At 49.3% G+C, this 19,739-nt stretch overlaps 1 protein-coding gene across 3 annotated transcripts in view; it reads right to left on the bottom strand.

Annotated features, from left to right (window-relative positions):
* The window catches only part of Ext2 (exostosin glycosyltransferase 2), a 137,796-nt gene that overhangs the window by 106,990 nt on the left and 11,067 nt on the right, over window positions 1-19,739 (bottom strand). For all 3 annotated transcript variants that reach the window (XM_036184737.1, XM_036184739.1, XM_036184738.1), the window contains 4 exons: window positions 17,002-17,118; window positions 8,073-8,268; window positions 6,037-6,176; window positions 2,880-2,973 (listed from right to left, as the gene is read on the bottom strand). In XM_036184737.1, coding sequence (XP_036040630.1) covers window positions 2,880-2,973; window positions 6,037-6,176; window positions 8,073-8,268; window positions 17,002-17,118 — 547 coding nt within the window. The remainder of the gene's footprint in view (window positions 1-2,879; window positions 2,974-6,036; window positions 6,177-8,072; window positions 8,269-17,001; window positions 17,119-19,739) is intronic.

Raw genomic sequence — 19,739 nt, 5'->3', positions numbered from 1 at the left:
GCATGGCCAGGGCCAGGGCCCAGTCCCAGTTTCAAACTCAATAAGCAGCAGGCAGCTGCTTTACATGCCCTTCATTCACTCCATTGCAGCTGTGCAGTGACTCCTAGCCGGCCACTGACAACTAAGTCAGGCTTGTCTCAGGCCCGCAGCTCCCACCCCGATCCTGTCCAGCAACTACACCATTCTCTGGGTTGTCAGGGGGCGCTCTGTTCCAAAACGCAAGTGATCTTTCCCCACGTATGGCAGACAGGGCAGAAAGGAGACCAGACAGAATGTGTTCATCTTCACCCCAGGCCCAGTTTCTCCCTAACATTCCTATAGTAGAATCTTGTGTGAGGTGGAATCTTATTTAATGTATGATTCTATAATTAATCTTACAGTAAACAAAGATACCAACAGGTATGGCGTGGAGGCAAATGCCTGCAGTCCCAGCACACTGGAGGCAGAGGACAGTGGATCTCTGTGAGTTCCTGGCCAGTCTGGCCTACAGTCTTGTCTAAAAAAATAAAAGTAGTTGTTAAAAGAACACAAATGCCTAGACTCTTCAAGAGGCAGCGTTCCCTAACGCTACAGGTTTACGGTGAAAATATGGCAAGCTCGGAACTGACTCTCAGATTCACTAGCTCAGATGAGGTCAGCGGTGAATAGTAACAGGAAGCCCAGGAACTCCCAGCCATGAGAAGCCAGCAGGGATGCTGTCAGCATCAGCAAGCTGCAATCTGCTCTCTCCCAGGATGGCCCAAAGCTCTGCGGAAGGGCTTTCTGAGACCCACAGAAGGCAGAGCCTAGCCTAAGAGCACACAGCAGGCGAGTCACTGTGTGAGAAGATCTTACTGCCACTAAAGCTTGAAGGCCTGTGTTCAAGGCTGGGTCCTTGAGTGGCAGCATGGGGAGGTGGCAGAGCTCTTAGAAGGTGTGTGTGTGTGTGTGTGTGCGCGCGCGCGCGCGCGCGCGCGCGTGCTCAGTTCATAGCGATGCACCCTTGAAGGACACCATGGGGCTCTGGCCCTTTCTCTCCTCTCTTCACACAGTCTTTGAAGTCAACTGCTCTGCTCAGCTCTATACTCCACCACAACCTGCTCTCCTCCTACCCAGCAGCAAGTCCACCTAGTCACAGCCTGGAATCTGCTGAACTGTGAGCCCAAAGCAATCCTTTCCTCTTTGTAATGTAATTATCTCCAGTATTTGTCACAGTGATGAAAAATTACCAACACAAATATCCAAGTACAGGAGGAAGGAGCAGGCACAGCCACTTTCCTCTCTCCTACATCCCTCCTGGGGTGACAAGTGATGGGAAGTTTTACATGATGCCAACAGCCCATGGTAAAGAGACTGGAAACACATCCATAGTGCCTGGATGCTGGAAAGCAGAGGGAGCCAGAGCCCCTGGTGCTGCAGGACCAGAAGGGCCTAAGCAGAGTAAAAGTGGGAACAGCTGGGCAGGCACTTAGGAAGCAGGCAGCTCTGGGTCCCCTCTTGCCACAGCTCAGTGACTACCTGCCCTCAGCCATATAGCCTGTTCTCTGACCACTTGGGGAGGAGCCAGGTTAAAAACATGGGCTGTATACTGAGACCCTCCAAGTCTCTTCTAACTCATCTCACTTGCCCACTCCTGTGTGTATGCATGCGTGTGTGTGTGTGTGTGTGTGTGTGTGTGTGTGTGTGTGTGTGTGTTCATGTGTGTGCATGCACACACACGCCGCGACAGATGTCTATAATGTCAGGTCTTTCCTTGATTCCTCTTGTGGTAGTTTGAATGTAACTGGCCCCTATAAGCTCATACGGAGTGACATTATCAGGAAGTGTGACTTTGTTGGAGTAGGTGTGGCCTTGTTGGTGGAGGAAGTGTGTCGCTGTGTGCTTCAAGGTCTCCCATGCCCAAGCTACGCCCAATGTGGACACAGGCTCTCTGCTGCCTGAAGATCAGGATGTAGGACACTCAGCTCCTTCTCCAGCACCATGTCTACCTGCGTGCCGCCATGTCCCACCATGATGATAATGGACTGACCCTCTGAACTGTAAGCAACCCATTAAATGTTTTCCTTTATAAGAGTTGCTGTGGTCATGGTGTCTCTTTATAGCAACAGAAACCCTTTATTTTTTGGAGACAAGGTCCCTCACTTACCCTCCAGCCTGTCACTAGAATGAGCTTCAGGGACCCGCCTGCATCCCCCTCACCAGCACTGGAGTTACAGGTCTGTGTCACCAAGCCTGGTCTTTTACATGAGTCCTAAGGACAGAGACTCAGATCCTCATGCTTTTGTGGCAGGGATTTACTGACTGAGCCATCTCTCTAGCCCATGTGGATAATTGTGACAGAGATTAAAACACTAAAAATCCATAAAGAGAAACAGAAGAGATGATCACAGCACCAATTTCATGGCCACCTTTTAGATTTCCTTAACTTGCTTGACAATGAAGCCCCTTTGGCTTCTTTAGGAGGGAGAGCAATGAGACCGAATGGGAACCCAGTGCAGTCCTCTGGGCAGTCAGAACTCTGACAGGGGTCAAAGGGTAAAGAGAATCTGCAGAGGAGGTGGGAAGACGGCAAATGGAGGACCTTGTCACAAAGGTGGTCTTCTTATGACACAACCAAATAAACACGCTGCCCTGCTTCCCTTGCTGTCTTGGTCACTATTGCCTGCCATCAGTTGGCACCCTAAAATCCTAGCAGGGATACCCCAGCATAGCCTGAGCCCCTTGTCATTAATCTAAACCTAACTTAGGGCACCTTGCTATCCCTCCCTTCCTGTCAACAGCTGATACAATGAGTACACAGCCCCCCTGTGCACTTGGCTCAAGGTCCTCTGTGTCCAAGCCACTGCTCCAGCACCCCCACCCCCCACCCCAAGACAGGTGTCTCAGCTTTGGCCTCTTACCTGTCTCTGCATCTCTTCGATCTGCCTCTGTGGGATATTCTGCAGAATGCTGTACATGTCTGACATCTTTTCCTCTGGGACCACCACAGATGCCCTGGAGACAAAGCATTAGTTACATATCACAGCCCATTCCAGAAAGCAACATTGTACACTGTCCTGTTCCCTTCTCAAGAGCAGAAACAAAAGCCCCCAAACTCCTTCAGCCCTATATCGTTCCCTGTCTGTTCTGTCATCCCTGTCACCAACCACAGCAAGTTCTGTCTCACCACAGGGCCTTTGCATGTGAAATGCTGTCTCCCTGTTCACCCGTCCTTACCCTTCTCTACACTCTCGGAATTAACCATTACTTCCCCCATTTAGCCTCTACACAAACCCATCCATTGATTCAGCACTTATGTATGATAGACCTACTGTGTGCTGGGCACTGACGATTCACCAGAGAACACCAGAGGAAAGGGGGTGAACAGGCATGAGAAGGCCTGTGGGAAGGGAGCTCCAGGCCCAGGGCTAAGGAGTGAAAGGCCGAGGAAACAGCATGTTGGGCATGGTCCAGGAACAGCTAGGCGGCCCCGTGGCTGCTGCAGAGTAAACAGGATGGAGAAGGAGAGCAAGCAGAAAGGGGGAGGGCGGGTTGCAGTGAGGCACAGGACCTTGGAGGCCATGGAGAGCTTGGTGCTGAGATGGGAAACCACTAGGAGGTGGAGGCAAAGAGGCCTGAGAAGCTGTCTATGGAGTCAGCAAGTGACAGGAAGCAGGCACAGGAAGGAGAGCTGGGACTCCTGCAGAGGCAGCAGAACTACACCAGAGTCGAGCTGGAGAGAGGAGAGGGCCTGCCTGTGCCCTACACTCTCCACCGGGATGCACTCAGACTGGGGATGAGGAGTGAGAAAGGGAGACCAGCATTGACTTCCAGAAGGAGGTGTGCAGAGAGTGTGTATATATATACTTGCACAGAAATGCTCATTAAAATCTAGCTTCCATTCCAGCCCACCACTGCACCCAGAGCACTCAGCAGGCTCCCTCCCACACTGCCGGGACTTCAGGGACATCTACTAAATAAGTAAATGATTTTTGCACTAGAGACAGAACTGAGGACCAAGAGATGAATTAATGTGCTGTAATTTCAAAGCTAGCCAGTTGGAGCTGGTTACAGACCCCTGACTCCAAATGTAGAGCCCTCCTGTTGCTCACCCACAACCCAACACTGAAGCTGACCTTGATCTCTGCTGCACCACTGCCCTGTGAGGCCCTCAACAAAGTCAGTCTTCTCGGAGTCTGACCAATCAATCACAGCATCAGGGAACTGCAGGTTCACTGCTCTCCCATCACTAAGTAGAGAGCTTCCTTGAAGAAAGGCCTGACCTCACTGGTCTTGGAGAACCTACTGCTGATGGTGACGACGGTGAGGATCTGAATGGTATGTCCCCATAGGCTCAGATATTTAAACACTCAGTTTCCAGTTGGTTGTGCTGTTTTGGGGAGGTTGTGGGGGAGTGAAACCTGGCTAGAGGAAATGAACAGAATTGAGCAGGATCTGCATTTGTCCCTGATCCCTAGCTATTCTTCCTCAGAAGCAGAAATTGCCCCTATTATCAGATTATAAAATACCATCTTACTAACAGGAGACTTTCTAGTAAACGTAAATGGATGAGGGAGTTAGCCAATTGGTGCTATTTAAATTGTTCAAACACCTAGGCTAATGGACTTGGATAAACTGTCCTAAGAGTTGGGAGAGGAGAAAGAATTAAATATTTGTGGCAAAGACAGGAGTTGAAAGGTATACAGCAAAGAAATTCAATTTTAACTGTCTGTCACCCGTCTTGTGGAACTAACACACGTGACCAGAGGGCAATTCCTATGAGCACAGGCAAGCAGGATCTGCATTTGTCCCTCTGTTTTGGAGTTTCCAAGCTTTTGTGGAGGTAGAGGCTCCCCACTGGCAGCCAGGACAGTGTGCAATTCCACAGCAGTGGCTCTCGACTGAGTAAAGAATCTGGTTACCTGGGAGCTTTAATTCAGAATCCCTGGGATAAAGAAAGAAACTCTCCAGCTGTGTCTACACTGCACCAGCCCAGAGGTGGCAACTGCTTTGTGTAAAGAGCCATGGAGTAAGTATTTTAGGTTTTGTAAGCCACCCAGTCTCTGCAATTACTCATCACTTCACAAGTAACATGCAAATGAAGGGGTATGACTGTAATCAATAAGACTTTATTTACAAAAACAGCCAGCGGGTGGGTTCGGCCCTCTGGACTCCTTGACCTGCTCTAAACCACTGTGCTAAGTCTGATGGAAGACACAGCTAACAAGCTAAAGCAACAGCGGCCGGGGTCCCTTACCCTAGGCCCAGTCCTGCTAACATGCTAGAGCATCAGTAGCCAGGATCCTTTACCTTAGGCATAGTCCCAAGGTGCCTTCAATTTTGGAATATTTGCATGAACATAACTTGGGACTCCAGTCTAAATATGAAGATTCGTTTCTGTCCTGCACATTTGCTACACACACAACCTGAATGTAATTTACAGTATACCGGCACCCTTGGCCACTCTTACCAAACTTAAGTGGCTATCAAAGTTCATACTTTAATATGTTTTTTTTTTTTAACTTGAATCTATTTGAAATGCACAGATGACTTGGGGAAAGACAGTGAAGCAACAGCTGCTTCCTGGGGGACTCTAGGGCTGCCACCCAGCACAGGAGCTCAGCGTTGGCATCTGAATCTTCTTGGCCAATACTTTGAAGAACTGTGCCAAGCAGTGTGTACCGCACTCACATGGCCTTGGCCATCCTCAAGGCCATGTCTGCTTGTTCCTTAAATAATGGGCTTCATTACGTTATTCTCATGCACGTGTGTCAGGTATATTGATCTCATCTCCCCTCCCACCCCCATTTTCTTCTGCACCTCCCTACCTCAGCATTTTTAGTGTGAGCTATTACATAATGTCAGGTGTGGGACTGTCTGGTAGCTGGAGCTACAACTGTCCACTGGTGTTCTTGACAATGCTCAAAAGCTCCACACTTTGCAGTGTTTCTGACTTACAAGCTAGGCACACTCAACCTGCAGTTCTCAAGCCTGGGTACACATCACAATGGTCCAAGAGGCTTTCCTTTCCAATACTGGCCAAGCCACCAGCTACAGCTCACTAGACAGCATACCCACCTCTTCCAGTCCAGAACTTCGGAGAAAGGCAGAACATAGGAGTCTGCGATGACAACCGGGACACAGCCAGCCTGCAACACGTCACTCAGCACTGCCTGCCCCAGCCGTGCTCCTCGAAGGACCACACAAAAAGTAGCCTCCTGCAGCAGGGCAAGAGAAGGCCGAGGATTACAAAGAAGTCTCTTGATCACTTACTTGGATCCCTGCGCACTATGGCATTCCCCCAAGGCTTAAAGCTAAGCAGTGCCGAGGCATCTAGAACCGGCTAGAGGACCTCGCACCTGTGAAACAGGAGATGCTCAGCTGGCTGCTGGGTTCCCACCTTGGTTCCCCAGTGCAACCCACACGCGCCTTGTCGAGAGACAGCATTGCAGGCTTCCTCACCTGACCACGTGAGGTCCTGCAGACCGGTGTCCGTCAGTGCCGACGAACCGTGTACACATGCATGGCATGTGGTCTCAGCACTGCCTAATCCCCGGCCTCCGCCCAGCCTGCAACGGGACAGGCTCTAGAGGAGCCTCATAAGGAAGGTCTGAACTTTCTGATCTTCGGTCCCTAAGGCCCTAGCATTGTCTGCCTACAGAAGTGGGTCACTAAAGGTACACAGAGCCTTTAGGAGGCATTGAAATGATAGGTTCCAGAGACAAGAAGTGTCGAAATGAACTCTCGAAAAATCTCTTCCTCGTTCTCTCTCTCACACCTCTCAATGTGGGGGACGCTGGGAAAACAGAAGATGCACAGAGGAAGGGCAGGTGCCGTGGGAGGTGAGGCAGGAGGATAGTGAGTTTAAAGTCAACCTGAGCTACACAGTGAAACCCTCTTTAAAAAAAAAAAAAAAATCCTGTTCCTCCCTTGTCCCCCTACACAAAATAAATGTAATTTTAAAAAAGAAAATTATATCTTAAAATTGATTACTGAATCACATGAATGTACTGTCGGGGCTAGTGAGATGGCTCAGCCAGTAAGGACGCTGCTCCCAGGCCTGATGACCTGATGACCCAAGTTTGATCCCAGGGACCCACAGGGACCCACAGGGACCCACAGGGACCCACAGGGTAGATGGAGCATACCAACTCCAACACAGTTGTCCTCTGTACTGTGGCACATGCAAGTGTGCACATACAGGCAACACACACGTACATACATGTGCAAACTAAACAATCTAATAAAAATTTTGTTTAAAAATAAATATTATAGAAAGGGGAAGGTCAGGAAAAAACATGAGAAAGTCAATCTCCTAAACACCTCTGGATTCGACACAGGAGAGAAGCTGCTGTGGGGGTGGGATGTACATGGCGCCTGGGCTGCAGCCACAGCCAGATGTGGACACACGCAGAAAGTTCTTCCTGTCCAGACAAAGGTTACTATAAACACTGCTGCATCTCCACCATTATTAGCCAGAAACTCCAGAGGAAGATAGCACTTCTCGAGAGAGTATTTTAACAATCTCAGGATGCGCTGGTTCTCTGGAGATTTTTAAAAAAATCAATAAATATGTGAACACATAAAAATGACCTCACCTCAATAGTTCTCCTTGAACTAAGCTGTCTCAATTTTAAATGTTTAAATGAGCAAGGCTTTGATTCTCCCTTTTTAGCACCCCCCATAACCTGGAATGTCAAATAATCTGCCTATAAACAGTCTCCAAAGGGCCACTTTGCCTTATGGAGGAACACACTCATGATGGGAGTAAAGGTGGGTGACAAAATACCCCAAAGCCAGGGCAATAAGAACAGGCCTGAGTGCTCAGGGACAGCCAACTGGGGCCCTATGGGCCGTCATGGCTTAGAGAAGCAATCGGCCTCGTTATGGAAGGTCACTTCTCTGAACCAGCCCGGGAACATAAACACACCACACAACATAAACACACCATCCACTGAAGCTCCCAGTGGTCTACACTTCCGGGAAGGCGCTGCATCTTCTCTTGGGTACTAACTACCTCAGCTCCTTACAGAAAACAGCTCCTGGTACTGGGGTCAGTTTCACTCCATGGCAGCAACCCGCCCGAGCTCAGCAAGGCCTTGAGTGGCACTCACCTGCAGCACCTGCGGGTAGTCGAAGGCCTGGTGCTGGTGGCAGCGCTTGCGGACAGAAAGGACGCCCTCCGAGAGATTGGTGCACTTGTCTAGGACCAACACTGACTCTCCGTGTTTGGCCTGGAGGGCTTCTAGTTCCTCTCTGTACTCAGGATGGATGGCCATCTGAGAGGACAACAGGAAGTACCGCCGCGGACTATGGGGGGGAAGAAAAGGTCACCTGGGGTCAGTCACTGGTCAGTCAGGTTACACAAAGCCTAACACTGAACTTCTAGCAACAGCTCAGTCTCAACATCCACCACTTATTTTTAAAATTAACTGAGTGAGTCACATTACTAGATATTAAAAACATTGCATACTATATAAAAACAAGGTATGACTCACTTGTATTCTGAAGTATGAAGCCATACGATTCTTATTTAGGCAAATCTGTTCTTTTTCTATTTTTTCTTTTTGGTGTTTTACTTGGTTTTGGCACAGGGTCTTTCTATGTAATCTTGGCTAGCCTGGAACTTGCTATTTAGACCAGGCTGGCCTCGATCTCATAGATATCCTCCTACCTCTGCCTCCTGGGTGCTGGAATTAAAGGTATATGCATGCCACTATGGCCAACAGAAACTGTTCTAATATTGTGAAGAAATGCTCATGGCATGCTAAGCCTACAGAGTGTGCTATAAACAGACATGTATAAACAGAGAGAAAACAGGCTGACTACTTGAACAGAACAACAAAACCTTATCCTGTATTAAACCTGATCTGGGGTCTGAGGAGACACTGAACACTGGCTTCATTCCTCAAAAAGGGAGAGGAAGGGTCCCCCTGATGGGCTGCAGTGTCAAACAGCGCCCCTAAGCTATGTAGGGACTCTGGGATATGTCTCTATTCCCAAGGCCATATGGGCGGAGAGGAATCTAAAAACCAGAAACAGGGGTGGGGGGTGGGAAGTGTGTGGTAACTACCCTTACCACATCACAGAGCACATCTCAACATGCCTGGCAAGTATCCAGAAAGAAAACAAAATAAAGACATCAAAGGTCCAGTGTTATGCAGGTCTCCAAAGACACAAAACTGTGAGCAGGGGGCCATATGTTACATGTCCTACATACTCGGGAGACTGAGGCAGGAGGTGACTAATCATGGTGCTTTCAAGCTCATCGATAGATTAGTCCATGTATAGATTTATAATTTATAAATTATTCAGTAGATTACTTAGTGGGTAAAGGTGCTTGCTACCAAGCCAGATGACCTGAGCTCAGTCCCTGATACCTGCATGGTGGAAAGAGAGAACTAACTTTCATTAACGTCCTCTTACTGATGCATGTGTACTACGGCACACACATGTGCACACACAGAGATAGACACACACACACATACTCATACACACACACACACACACACACACACACACACACACACAAAAGTTAATCATTTGATGGGTTCTGGAAGGTTGTGGAAATTTCAGGGGGTGGGGGTGGACTCCATTGGATGAAGCATGAGGTTGGGGTGCGCTTGAAGCACTGTTCTGTCTGGCCTTTCCTCTTTCTTCAAGCTTTCCCAGCTACTATGGGATAAGCAGCTTTGCCCCACCACATGCTCAAGCCGCTACAGGGACCTGATTGGGCCAAGTGTGAATGGAAGCCTCTGAAATCATGAGGTGCCCCCTCCCCAAAGCAGACAAGACTGGACCGTGAGAACGGCTGTGAGGCTGCTGTCGAGATGTCTGCCTAAAGGCAGGGCTCCTATAGGACACAGCAGGTGGGACACAGGGAAGGGGCTCCATGGGCCAGGGGATCGCTGCCATCGGGAAAATTCATATAAAACAGGTTCTGAGAAAATGAACACCCCACCCTGCTTACCCTGAATGGCGGGGCAGGGCTACATACACCCTACTCAAAAGCCAGGGAACACTAGAGCTGTGTGTTTTGCACACTGGCTCATAAAGCCCACAGTCCTGTGTGTGTCTGTTCTAACTGATGAGAACATTAGCCACATACCCACAGCCAAAGAACACTCTCTGCAACTCAGGTTACCTTCCCAGAGTACAAACCATCAGTTCAAAGCCCACTTCAGCTGCATGAAGACATACAGAACAGAGAATCACAATGTCTAGACACTGAGGATCATGGGAACCAGAAGGGAGTGGCAGCTATAGAAAGCCAGAACCGGAATGACCCTGCAGTGCTGGATGAAGCTGGAGCCAACTATGGTAATACACTCTGGTAATCCCCGCACCAAGGAGCTACGGCAGAGAGTTGGCACGTTTGAGGCCAGCCTGAACTACACAGTAAGAACCTTGTCTCAAAGGTATATAAATATGGGGCTGGAGGGCAGAGTGGCTCAGGCAGTGGCCCACACAAGCACCAGGGCCTGGGCCCAACCCCCAAGCATCATTACTTGATAGCACATGCCTACACTCCCAGAGTTGGGGAGGTCGAGACAAGAGGCTCCCTGGGGCTTGCTAGCCAGCGAGTCTAGCTTAATTAAGGACTCCAGGTCAATGAGGGTCCTCCAAGGAGGTGGACATCATTCTCAAGGATGATACCTAAGCATCCCTCTGGCACACACATACACAGGTGCATACATGCCCATACTCACACAAACACACATACATATGCACAGTGCCATACAGATTCAGAAATAAACAGATGTTAGTGTGTGGTTCTCAAAGGAACCTGAGCAGAGAGAGTCAGGCTCACTAGAGCTCTGCTCACTGTGCCTACCCCCAGGCCCGCCGAGTACAAGTGTGCAGACGTGAACAGGGCTCTAAGCAGGTTCCCCTGCCTGCACGTTGGCTCTCATCGGACAGCTGATGGACTATGCCCACTTAGTTCTAACCAAGCAAAGCTTCCAGGTAGATTTGTTTTTCTTCCGAGGGCTCATGTGAGTTATGACTCTCAGTTTCCTCCCAGCCCCTCTGATCTCAAAGCTAAAGCCAAATCGTGCTGAGAACTTGATGTCTCCCTCAAAAACCAGGGTTGTAAACTCCTGATTTAGCTCCGTTTAGAGGGAAAATGGTAAGAATTCCAGTCAGGCCCACCGCGGCTGTGAGAAGCAGCTATCAATAGCAACAACTCTGAGCTTCCCATTGGAAAAGCACCGGGAGGGCTGTAAAATAAAAAGGGAAACAGCATTGGTATGCTGGGCGGCCCTCCGTGGGAATTCCCCGAGAAACACCTCTCACAGAGGGCAGGACCCACATGCTGTCTTCCCTGGGGCCCTGAGAGGCTAATGAGGTCAAAGCCTGTTTTCACCTTTAGTCTCTGGAGGGCAGGAGAGGGGTGTCTTTTATAAAAGTAACATTCCACTGTAAGCCCAACTTCGAGGACGCCAAGGAGGAAGGGCCCTGTCCCACGAGCCCTTGGCCTTTGGGGGCTATCATGAAGACGGTGGGGTCTCTCACAGGTTACTGAACCACAAAACTTTAAAACTAATTGCAACCTCAAGTGATCTCCAACTCCATGCATAAAAATCAGAAAGATCAAATTATGAGAAAAATACCATAGACAACAGTCTAAATCTCTGAAGTTAGGTGTCTGTGTGGTCTCCGGCACTTCGGTGCCTGTCCATCTTTGGGCTTCAGTGTTCTCACCCCTGGGTTAAATCTGGAGGGAATGAGAGTCCTAAGCCAACAGAGCAACGGCTGGATTAGGACACGGGGTAGATCACAGTGAGTTTAGGGGAGGTGTAGCAAGCAGACAGGCCCAGAGGCATGGACGCCCAGCAGGCCAGTCCTCACACACTCACTGCCAGGCCCAAGTTTCTCAAGTTTCTCAGCCGCAGCCCTGATGACGTCTGGGGCCATTCACTCCCTGTTGTGGTGGCTGTCCTGTGCAGAGGGGTTAGCGTGGCAGGCCTGCTGCTGTCCTGTGAAAGTTGTCACTATGAGGTTGGCTTCCTGACTGGCGTCTGGGAACTTGGATGGGTGATGGTTCCCATCACCCACAGAACTGGTAAGAGAGGTTCACTGTGCCCAAAGCATGCAAACAGGGCAGTCTATGCCAGGCAGGGCCAGCCTATCTCACGCTATATCAGTGAGTCTAGCTGAAGATCCTGGGTACCTGACAAAGCTGCTTGCCTCACAGGAACCCACAAGCCTTGGAACAGGGCACTGAAGTACAGCAGTTTCCCTGGTCTCTGGACTCTCCGTGAGAACTGTTTATGAAGAGCTGGGGATCATGCAAGTGCCTGTAATCCTAACACTGGGGAGACAGACCTGGGAGAACTGTCACAAGTTCAAGGCCAGCCTGGTCTATAAAGTGAGTTCCAGGCCAGCCTGAACTATAGAATAAGAGCCTCTCTTCAAAGAACCATCTGTGACGTGGGTGTGGAGGGCCACACCTGTAACTCCAGCAGGGCAAAGGCAGAGACAGGAAGATTATCAATTTGAGGCTTGCCTGGACTACATAGTGAGATTGTCTCAAAGAAACAAGGGCTAGGACTGAGGTGTAGGTCTGTGGCAGAATTTGTCTAGCACACACAAGGTCTTGGGTTCAATCCCAAACCCTGAAAGAGAAAAAAAGCAAAAAATTTTCTTTAATATTTTCATTTTGATAGTAAAAAAAATTAGCACAAGAATAATTTTATTTTGCTCATATTCAGTGATGAATATTAATTTTTTAAAATGCCTGCTATGGTTTAAACACTCCTAACAAGATTCACAGTGAAATTTAGTCCCACTGTGAAGAGTGAAGAAGGCAGAGACGTCATTGGAGATCTCTGGCCTTGAGGGTGGAGCCCTAACCCAGTGGGGCTGCAGCTCTGTAGAAAAAGAGGAAGAGACCTGGATAGGAGGTCTGTCTCATTGTGTGAGGCCCGGCACCACCTGGGTGCTCTGCAGAGTTCTCCCAGCAAGAAGGCCTTGCTAAGCACAGCTGCTCGCCCTCAACACCCCAGCCCTTAATAATAAGAAGAAATGTCTTCATGCTTTACAAACCAGTGTGCGGTACTCAGAGCAACTGAAAACCATGTGAAAGTTTGTGTTTCATGAGATAATGAGAAGGGGAGCCTTAAATTAAGTCACAGAAGCATATGTAAGAAATGCAAATAGGAGCATTGTATCACGTTATGTTCTCTGTACTCAGTGTGTGGCATGCTGTGGACCAAACCCAAAGCTGTCCGTGTACCAGGCAAGCACTCAAAGCGAGCTTCAGCAACAGCCACTGTGAAAAGGTTTTTAAGCTTTTGGACATTTTCATAATAACTTTTTGGAAAGCTGTGAATCATGCACTTGTATGAGATGAAGATGCAGGTGCCCATGCAGGCTAGAAGAGGGTGTCTGAGCCCTGCAGCTGGAGTTACAGACAGTAATGAACTGTACAGTGTGGGTGCTGGGAAGTAAACATAGATCCTCAGCAAGAGCAATATGCACTCTTCACCACTGAACCACCTCTCTGGACTCAATGCTTTAAAATTGTATTGATTTAAGTTGTGTTGCATCAAAAATAATAAAATGTAATGGGCTTTGAGTAGCCAGGAAAACCTTGAAAATGTCACAAAGTTGGAGAACTCAGTTTACCTACTTCAAAATTTAGTGCAGAGCGCCAGTAACTGAGCCAGAGAGGTCCTTCCCCAAGGACTGACACACGATGACAGTGAGCGCAGAGAACCCAAATATAAGCCTGTCTTTCATGGCCACATCCATCTCAGCAAGGGTCTGAACATACTAGTGGTGCTGAGACAACTGGCGATGAGGAACGGATGTGACCCTACCTCACACAGCACACTCAAAACACACCACACACCCACCACTATAAAAACTCTTAAAAGAAAACATGGTGTAAATCTAGCATAAGCTTGATCCGGCAATAGTCTCTCTTTTTACTGTTGACACTTACACCAAAAGTACAAGCAACCTAAGCAAAAATCAGATCTACTGGGGGCTGGGAGACATCTAGGCAGGAAAGGGCTTTCTGTGAAAGCCTGAGGTGCTGAATTCAATACCTAGCACACACGTGGTGGCATGTACCTGTGGTCCTAGTGATGGAGAGACCAACACAGGAATTCTAGAGGGTCACTGGCCAGCACTGCAGTCTCCATGAACTGGCGAACTCCAGAGTCGGTGAGAGACCCTGTCTCAAACACCAAGGTGGAGAGCAAACGAGGAGGATATCTAAATTCAGCCTTGGGCCTCTAAACACATACACAAATGCCACCCCACAACCCGAGACAGAGAGAGACAGACACACACACACAGAAACTGGACTTTATCAAAAGTAGGACCTTTTGTACCTCAAAGGTCATTGTCAAGGAAGTGGAAAGCAGCCTACAGAACAGGAGAGATTATTTGCAGACCACATACCCAGTGAGGCCCCTATGCCTGGACTACATAAAAATTGTTAAAATTCTACAGTAAGAAGAGAAGTCAATTTAAAATGAGCAGATACTATGAACAGGCATTTCTCCAAAGAAGTCACATAAATGGCCGTAAGCACAAGAGAATGACAGGCTGCAGCAGGCGGGGTCACTAGGGAAAGGCAAAGCAAAGCATACAGTGCCCACACACCCTAGGATGGCCAGAATCCAAAATGCAGATAACAGCAGGGCTCTGAAGGCAAGGACTGGAAACCGTATCCAGCGCTGGCTGGCTGGTGCAGTAACCTTTGGGAATGGGTCTGGTATGTCCTCTGCAAGTTACAGGAGAATTACCACATGGCTCAGCAATGGCACTCCCTGATAGGAAGCCCAGGGAACTGAAAACACAGGCTCCCACAAAAGCCTGCACTTGAAAGTCCATAGCAGCATGTTCAATACAGCTTGACATTAGAAATAATCACAACTGCCATCCATTGGTGACTGGGTGAATCGAACATGGTGCAGACACACAATGAAACAGCCAATGAGAGAGTGCCTGTTCCATGCTACAGCTTGGGGAAAGTGTAAAAACACACTCAATGGAGGGAGATGGACACAAAAGGCCTGATCACACTAGCATGAAGTGTCCAGAGCGGAACCAGAGAAAGGAAAGAGGCTAGCAGATGCTGTCATGAGCAGAGCTGACAAATGATGGCTACTGACCGTATTTGGAGAGTGATAAATGTTCTAGAATTAAGACAGCAGTATTGATGAGACTTACACAATTCTGAATAAGCAACAACACCCCCACTGCCAGGATTTTACACTTTAAAACACTGGATTACAGTCTGTGAGTTACTATCAACTTAAATGTAATGACGTCACACCTGGGAGCCGCCCCCAGGATGACTCTCTGCTGCTGTGCACGGACCACGAGGCCCTGCTTTGCCCTTTCAGAGGGTTACGGGAAAGTACCTGGAGCTGGCCTGGGCTCGGCACAGGGTCCAAACATTTGCTAAAGAAATGCTGTAGATACTTCAGGGCTTGGCTGGCTCCAGGCCAAGGGGTGGGTGGAACACACAAGAAGTCTTATCCTAGGGAGTGTACACTGGCTTCTCAGAGTCCATACAGGCTTCTGAGTCTGGTATGCTCAGAGAACGGGCCTAATGTTCTCTGAGTGAATAGCACCTTGAGACTCATTTCTGTCAAACTGTGAGTTGGTCTCAAGTGTCACCTGGTAGGACACTCACTCAGCTATGTATCTGGGTACTTCTCATGCAAGCAAAGGATGTTCCTGCCATCATCATGTCTGTTGAAAACTCACTGTGCTCCCACCATGAAACAACTCCTAAATAGTCTCCAGCAAAGAAAGGGTTAGACAGAAGGTCCATGCAACCAGACCTTTCCCCTTATGGCACATACGAAAATGTGAGCCAACTAAATGTCAAACCCACTATGGTGGTTAAGGAGCAGACCTGGCCTGTACTCCATCGCACTGACAGAATCTAGAGACCAAAGCAGACAGGCTTTCCAAGAGCCATGGTGCCACTGCACAAGGGTCACCCTAGAAGGGGAGCCTGCAGTGGGAATATAATACAGGGGATCTGGTCCCGGGAAGAGAAACGGCAGCCCACCCTTCCCCAGCTGAGTGGTTTCAACTTGAAACCTAAAGGATGAACAGGCCGTTAGACTGACAGAGATAAGGAGGAAGACTGGCAGGCAGGGCTTAGGAGACAGCTTGGTTGGCTGGCAGACCACCTGCTGCACACACTTCAGGACCTGAGTTCAGATCCCCAGAGACACTGAAGAAAGCCAGACATGGCAGCATGTGTCTAGAGCACAGCCTGGTGGGAGGCTGAGAGATGGGAGGGATTGAAGGGCAGAGACAGGAAGATCTTCGAAGTTCACTGGCTAGTCAGCCTAGCCATATGGATGAGCTCTGGTTCAGAGAGAGATCCTGTCTCAAAAAACAAAAAGTGGACAGCAACGGAGGACAGATACCCAAGGGCCATCTTTGCCTATGCACACAACACGCCCCCCCACACAAATACATACATGCATATACAACACACATAAACATACACAACACACACACTCACTCACAGATGAAGAGTTCACAGAATAACAGGGAGAGTAAAACCTGTTCTAAAAAAACTGAAGGGAAAGTCCTTCGAGAGAAGATTTGCACGGGAGACAGGGCCAGACACCAGACAGCTGTGACAGGCGTGCAGGGAAGTATGGAGGTATCCGCCAGGCATTGGAAGGGCAAAGACTAGGCTGGATGCTAGTGAGACGAGAGTCAGGGACACAAAACAGGTCACCACTTAGCATCCCAAAGGAGATGGCAGTGGGCTGACGCAGGCAGATCCAGAGGAACACTTCTCACAGGACAGACTTGTTAATTCGCTGTCTGAAGCGGGGGCAGGATGCCACGGGTTTCCGGTCTGTGAACTTAGCAGACAGCCCTCGAGCTTCCTACAATACTGAAAGCTTTAAGAAAAGCAAGATGCGTGGGGTAGGCCAGCACACTTCTGACTCTGGCCTGAAGTAGACACCTTGCTTGCCAGGGTTCCCCACACCAAGCCTTGCCAGCACCCACGCTCTGTAATGGCACACTGGCTGGGCTGAGCCACCTTACCCGGGTGCTTTCTCTGGGAGAGCCACCTCAGTTGACAGTGGGCTGAAGACAGGAATGCTGACGTCATAGCCCTGCCGGTAAGTCCAGGTAGAAAAGCCGCCACCAGCCAACAGCGCCCTGCAGAGAAAAGACTTCGGTAAACACTGAGAAAGAAAGGTCTTGGTGATAAACGCCATGGGAAGGGATGGCAATGACTAGGTCTTAATAAACACAACAGACAATATGAGAGTCTCTGTGCTGGAGAAACACCGATACAACCCTAACTCACAGTGCACCACCGGGCCTCAGCTGCTTCCATCAAATAACAACCCTAACTCACAGTGCACCACCCGGGCCTCAGCTGCTTCCATCAAATAACAACCCTAACTCACAGCGCACCACCCGGGCCTCAGCTGCTTCCATCAAATAACAACAGCTTTCCTCCACTGCCTAAAGCCTTCCCTTACTTTAAAAAAACTGAACTATACTTCTATTTTTTGATGTATAGATGTGTGTGTGTGTGTGTGTGTGTGTGTGTGTGTGTGTGTGTGTGTGTTTGCACATGTGCATGCACCACAGTACATGAGTAGAGGTCGGAGGATAAGTTGTGAGAGTCTGTGCTCTCCATTCACCATGTGGGTTCCAGGATAGAACTCAGGTCATGAAGCTTTGTAGCAAGCCCCCCTTACCCACTGAGCTATACTGTCACCCCCTGTGCTACCTCCTTCGGACACCACTCGCCTCCCAGGAAAGCCTTATCCTTTCTCAAATCTTTATTTTATTATTTTTTATGTGTATGAGCGTTTTGCCTGCAGAGGCCAGAGAGGGCATGGGATCTCCTTGGATTAGAATTATACAGAGTTGGAGCAGCCATGTGGGTGCTGGGAATCAAACCCAGATCCTCCAGAAGAGCAGCCACTGTTCTTAACCACTGAGCCAGCTCTCCAGCCTCCATATTTATTCTCGACACACCCACAGCAACAGGAGTAATGGCAGGTCTGCAGGAAGACTGGGTGTCATTTCTCACCCTCTCCTGGAATCTCACCAGACTGCAGACAAGGAAAGCAGTGATAGCCAGCAGGTATCACATCTCACACAAATCAGCCCAGACTCGGGTCCCTGGACCAAGCAGCTCTCCCTCTGCCCTCCCAGGGCTGCGTCGCTCACACAGCCTCCACCAGCTGCCACCGTCCCTCCCAGCGTGGGCCTTGTTAACCCATTCCCTAATTGGGAAACAGAGATGGGCTATGCACTAGAGCCTCTCCTGGAGTCTGTGAGCACCAGCATGCCTTCTCCCTAATCAGACAACACCAACCACACGGTTTTAACTGGATCTGGCAAGTGCCATGATGACACTTCATCAGAAAAAGGAAGCAGGTGTGGGTCACACCACCCCCAGTTGTCTTCTCTCCTAGGGCCCCAACCCATCCACCAAAAGCACTCTGGGGTGATTTTGCTAGTTGCCTCAGAGTCTGTGCACAACGTCTGAACTGAGAAAGCACATTTTCCTTCTCAATATTGATTGCTACCAATCCCCTCCACACCCTGATGACAACTTCTATTCCCTTCTAACGTGGCCAGTCTAAGTTTAGAGATGTTCAAACCACCCCTGGAAATTCCACTCTGTTTGCTTAAGCACTCTGAAACCAAGAACTGCCAAGTGGGGTAACAAGCAGACTCAGAACCTCTCCAGCTTCCTGTCTACTACTTCTGAGACGTAGTAGTATAACTATCCTCAGTACCAACACACGCTCTGATGTTTTCCTGATTAGCATGCAACACTGAATCCATCCAGCATGAACTTGGACGGGTTCCATGGCTGTGATGGCAAGCAGACCCTGCAGGACCCAGGGCTGCTGTGCAGAGAAACAGACGTGGGTGCTATAGGCAGGCGCCAGGCAGCATAGGTAAGCCGGCATTGTGGGTGACTAGACTGTTACTGTCCGCCTACAGGAAGGGGGTGGGGGGTGGAGTTTTGGAGCATGCTTCCTTCCTCACATCAACCTTCACTGTTATCCTATTATTCTGTTGTGGCCCCAAGCATGTTAAGTTGCAGAGGCGTAAGGCAGGTGTGCAGATACGGTGGAGAAGTGTGTCTGAAGCAGGCCTGTGTCATGTGTACACACACATCATCATCATCTCTGATTGTGATCTCAGAAAGAACCTTGATGGCAGGAGGTCACACTGTCCTCAGGCCAGGCCTGTACTGAGGATCCCCCCCTGTGAACCCCAGCCTCTTCAGCCCAGCTTCCCATGGCATTACAATAGAGTGCCAGCTGCCCTCACTTCACAGAACACATGCTTCACATTGGCTGCAGAGAGAATTTCTGAGCAGGACATTCTGTTTTCCCATCACAGATCCCCAAACTGGAGCTCAGTTCCACAAGAGATGGAATCGAAAACTTGTGGCCAGGAAGTCTGAGTTAATGATCCTACTATTGCAGGCCAAGGGGTCAATAGGGAAGGTCTCCAGCATGGAGCTAGCCAGGGCTTCCTGACTCTAGGACGCCTCCTCTGTTGCCAATGCTGAGCCTTGCTCCCACCGCCCTTCTGACTCCCATGCACACAAGGTGCTCACAGGCCTCCTCCTATTGCCGAGCATTCAGGGTGCCAAACACAGGTGCCTAGTATTTTATCAATCTATTTAAAGAAGTATTGTTGAGCACGTTTTGGCATGGCACATGTCTCTAATCTCAGCACTGGGGAGGCAAAGACTGGTGGATATCTGTGAGTTGGAGGCCAGCCTGGCCTCCTTAGTG

This window comes from Onychomys torridus, chromosome 4 (genome assembly GCF_903995425.1).
Source record: "Onychomys torridus chromosome 4, mOncTor1.1, whole genome shotgun sequence".
Taxonomy (NCBI): Eukaryota; Metazoa; Chordata; class Mammalia; order Rodentia; family Cricetidae; genus Onychomys; species Onychomys torridus.
Note: the sequence above shows the minus strand (reverse complement) of the source record. Positions and strands in the feature narration are given on the sequence as shown.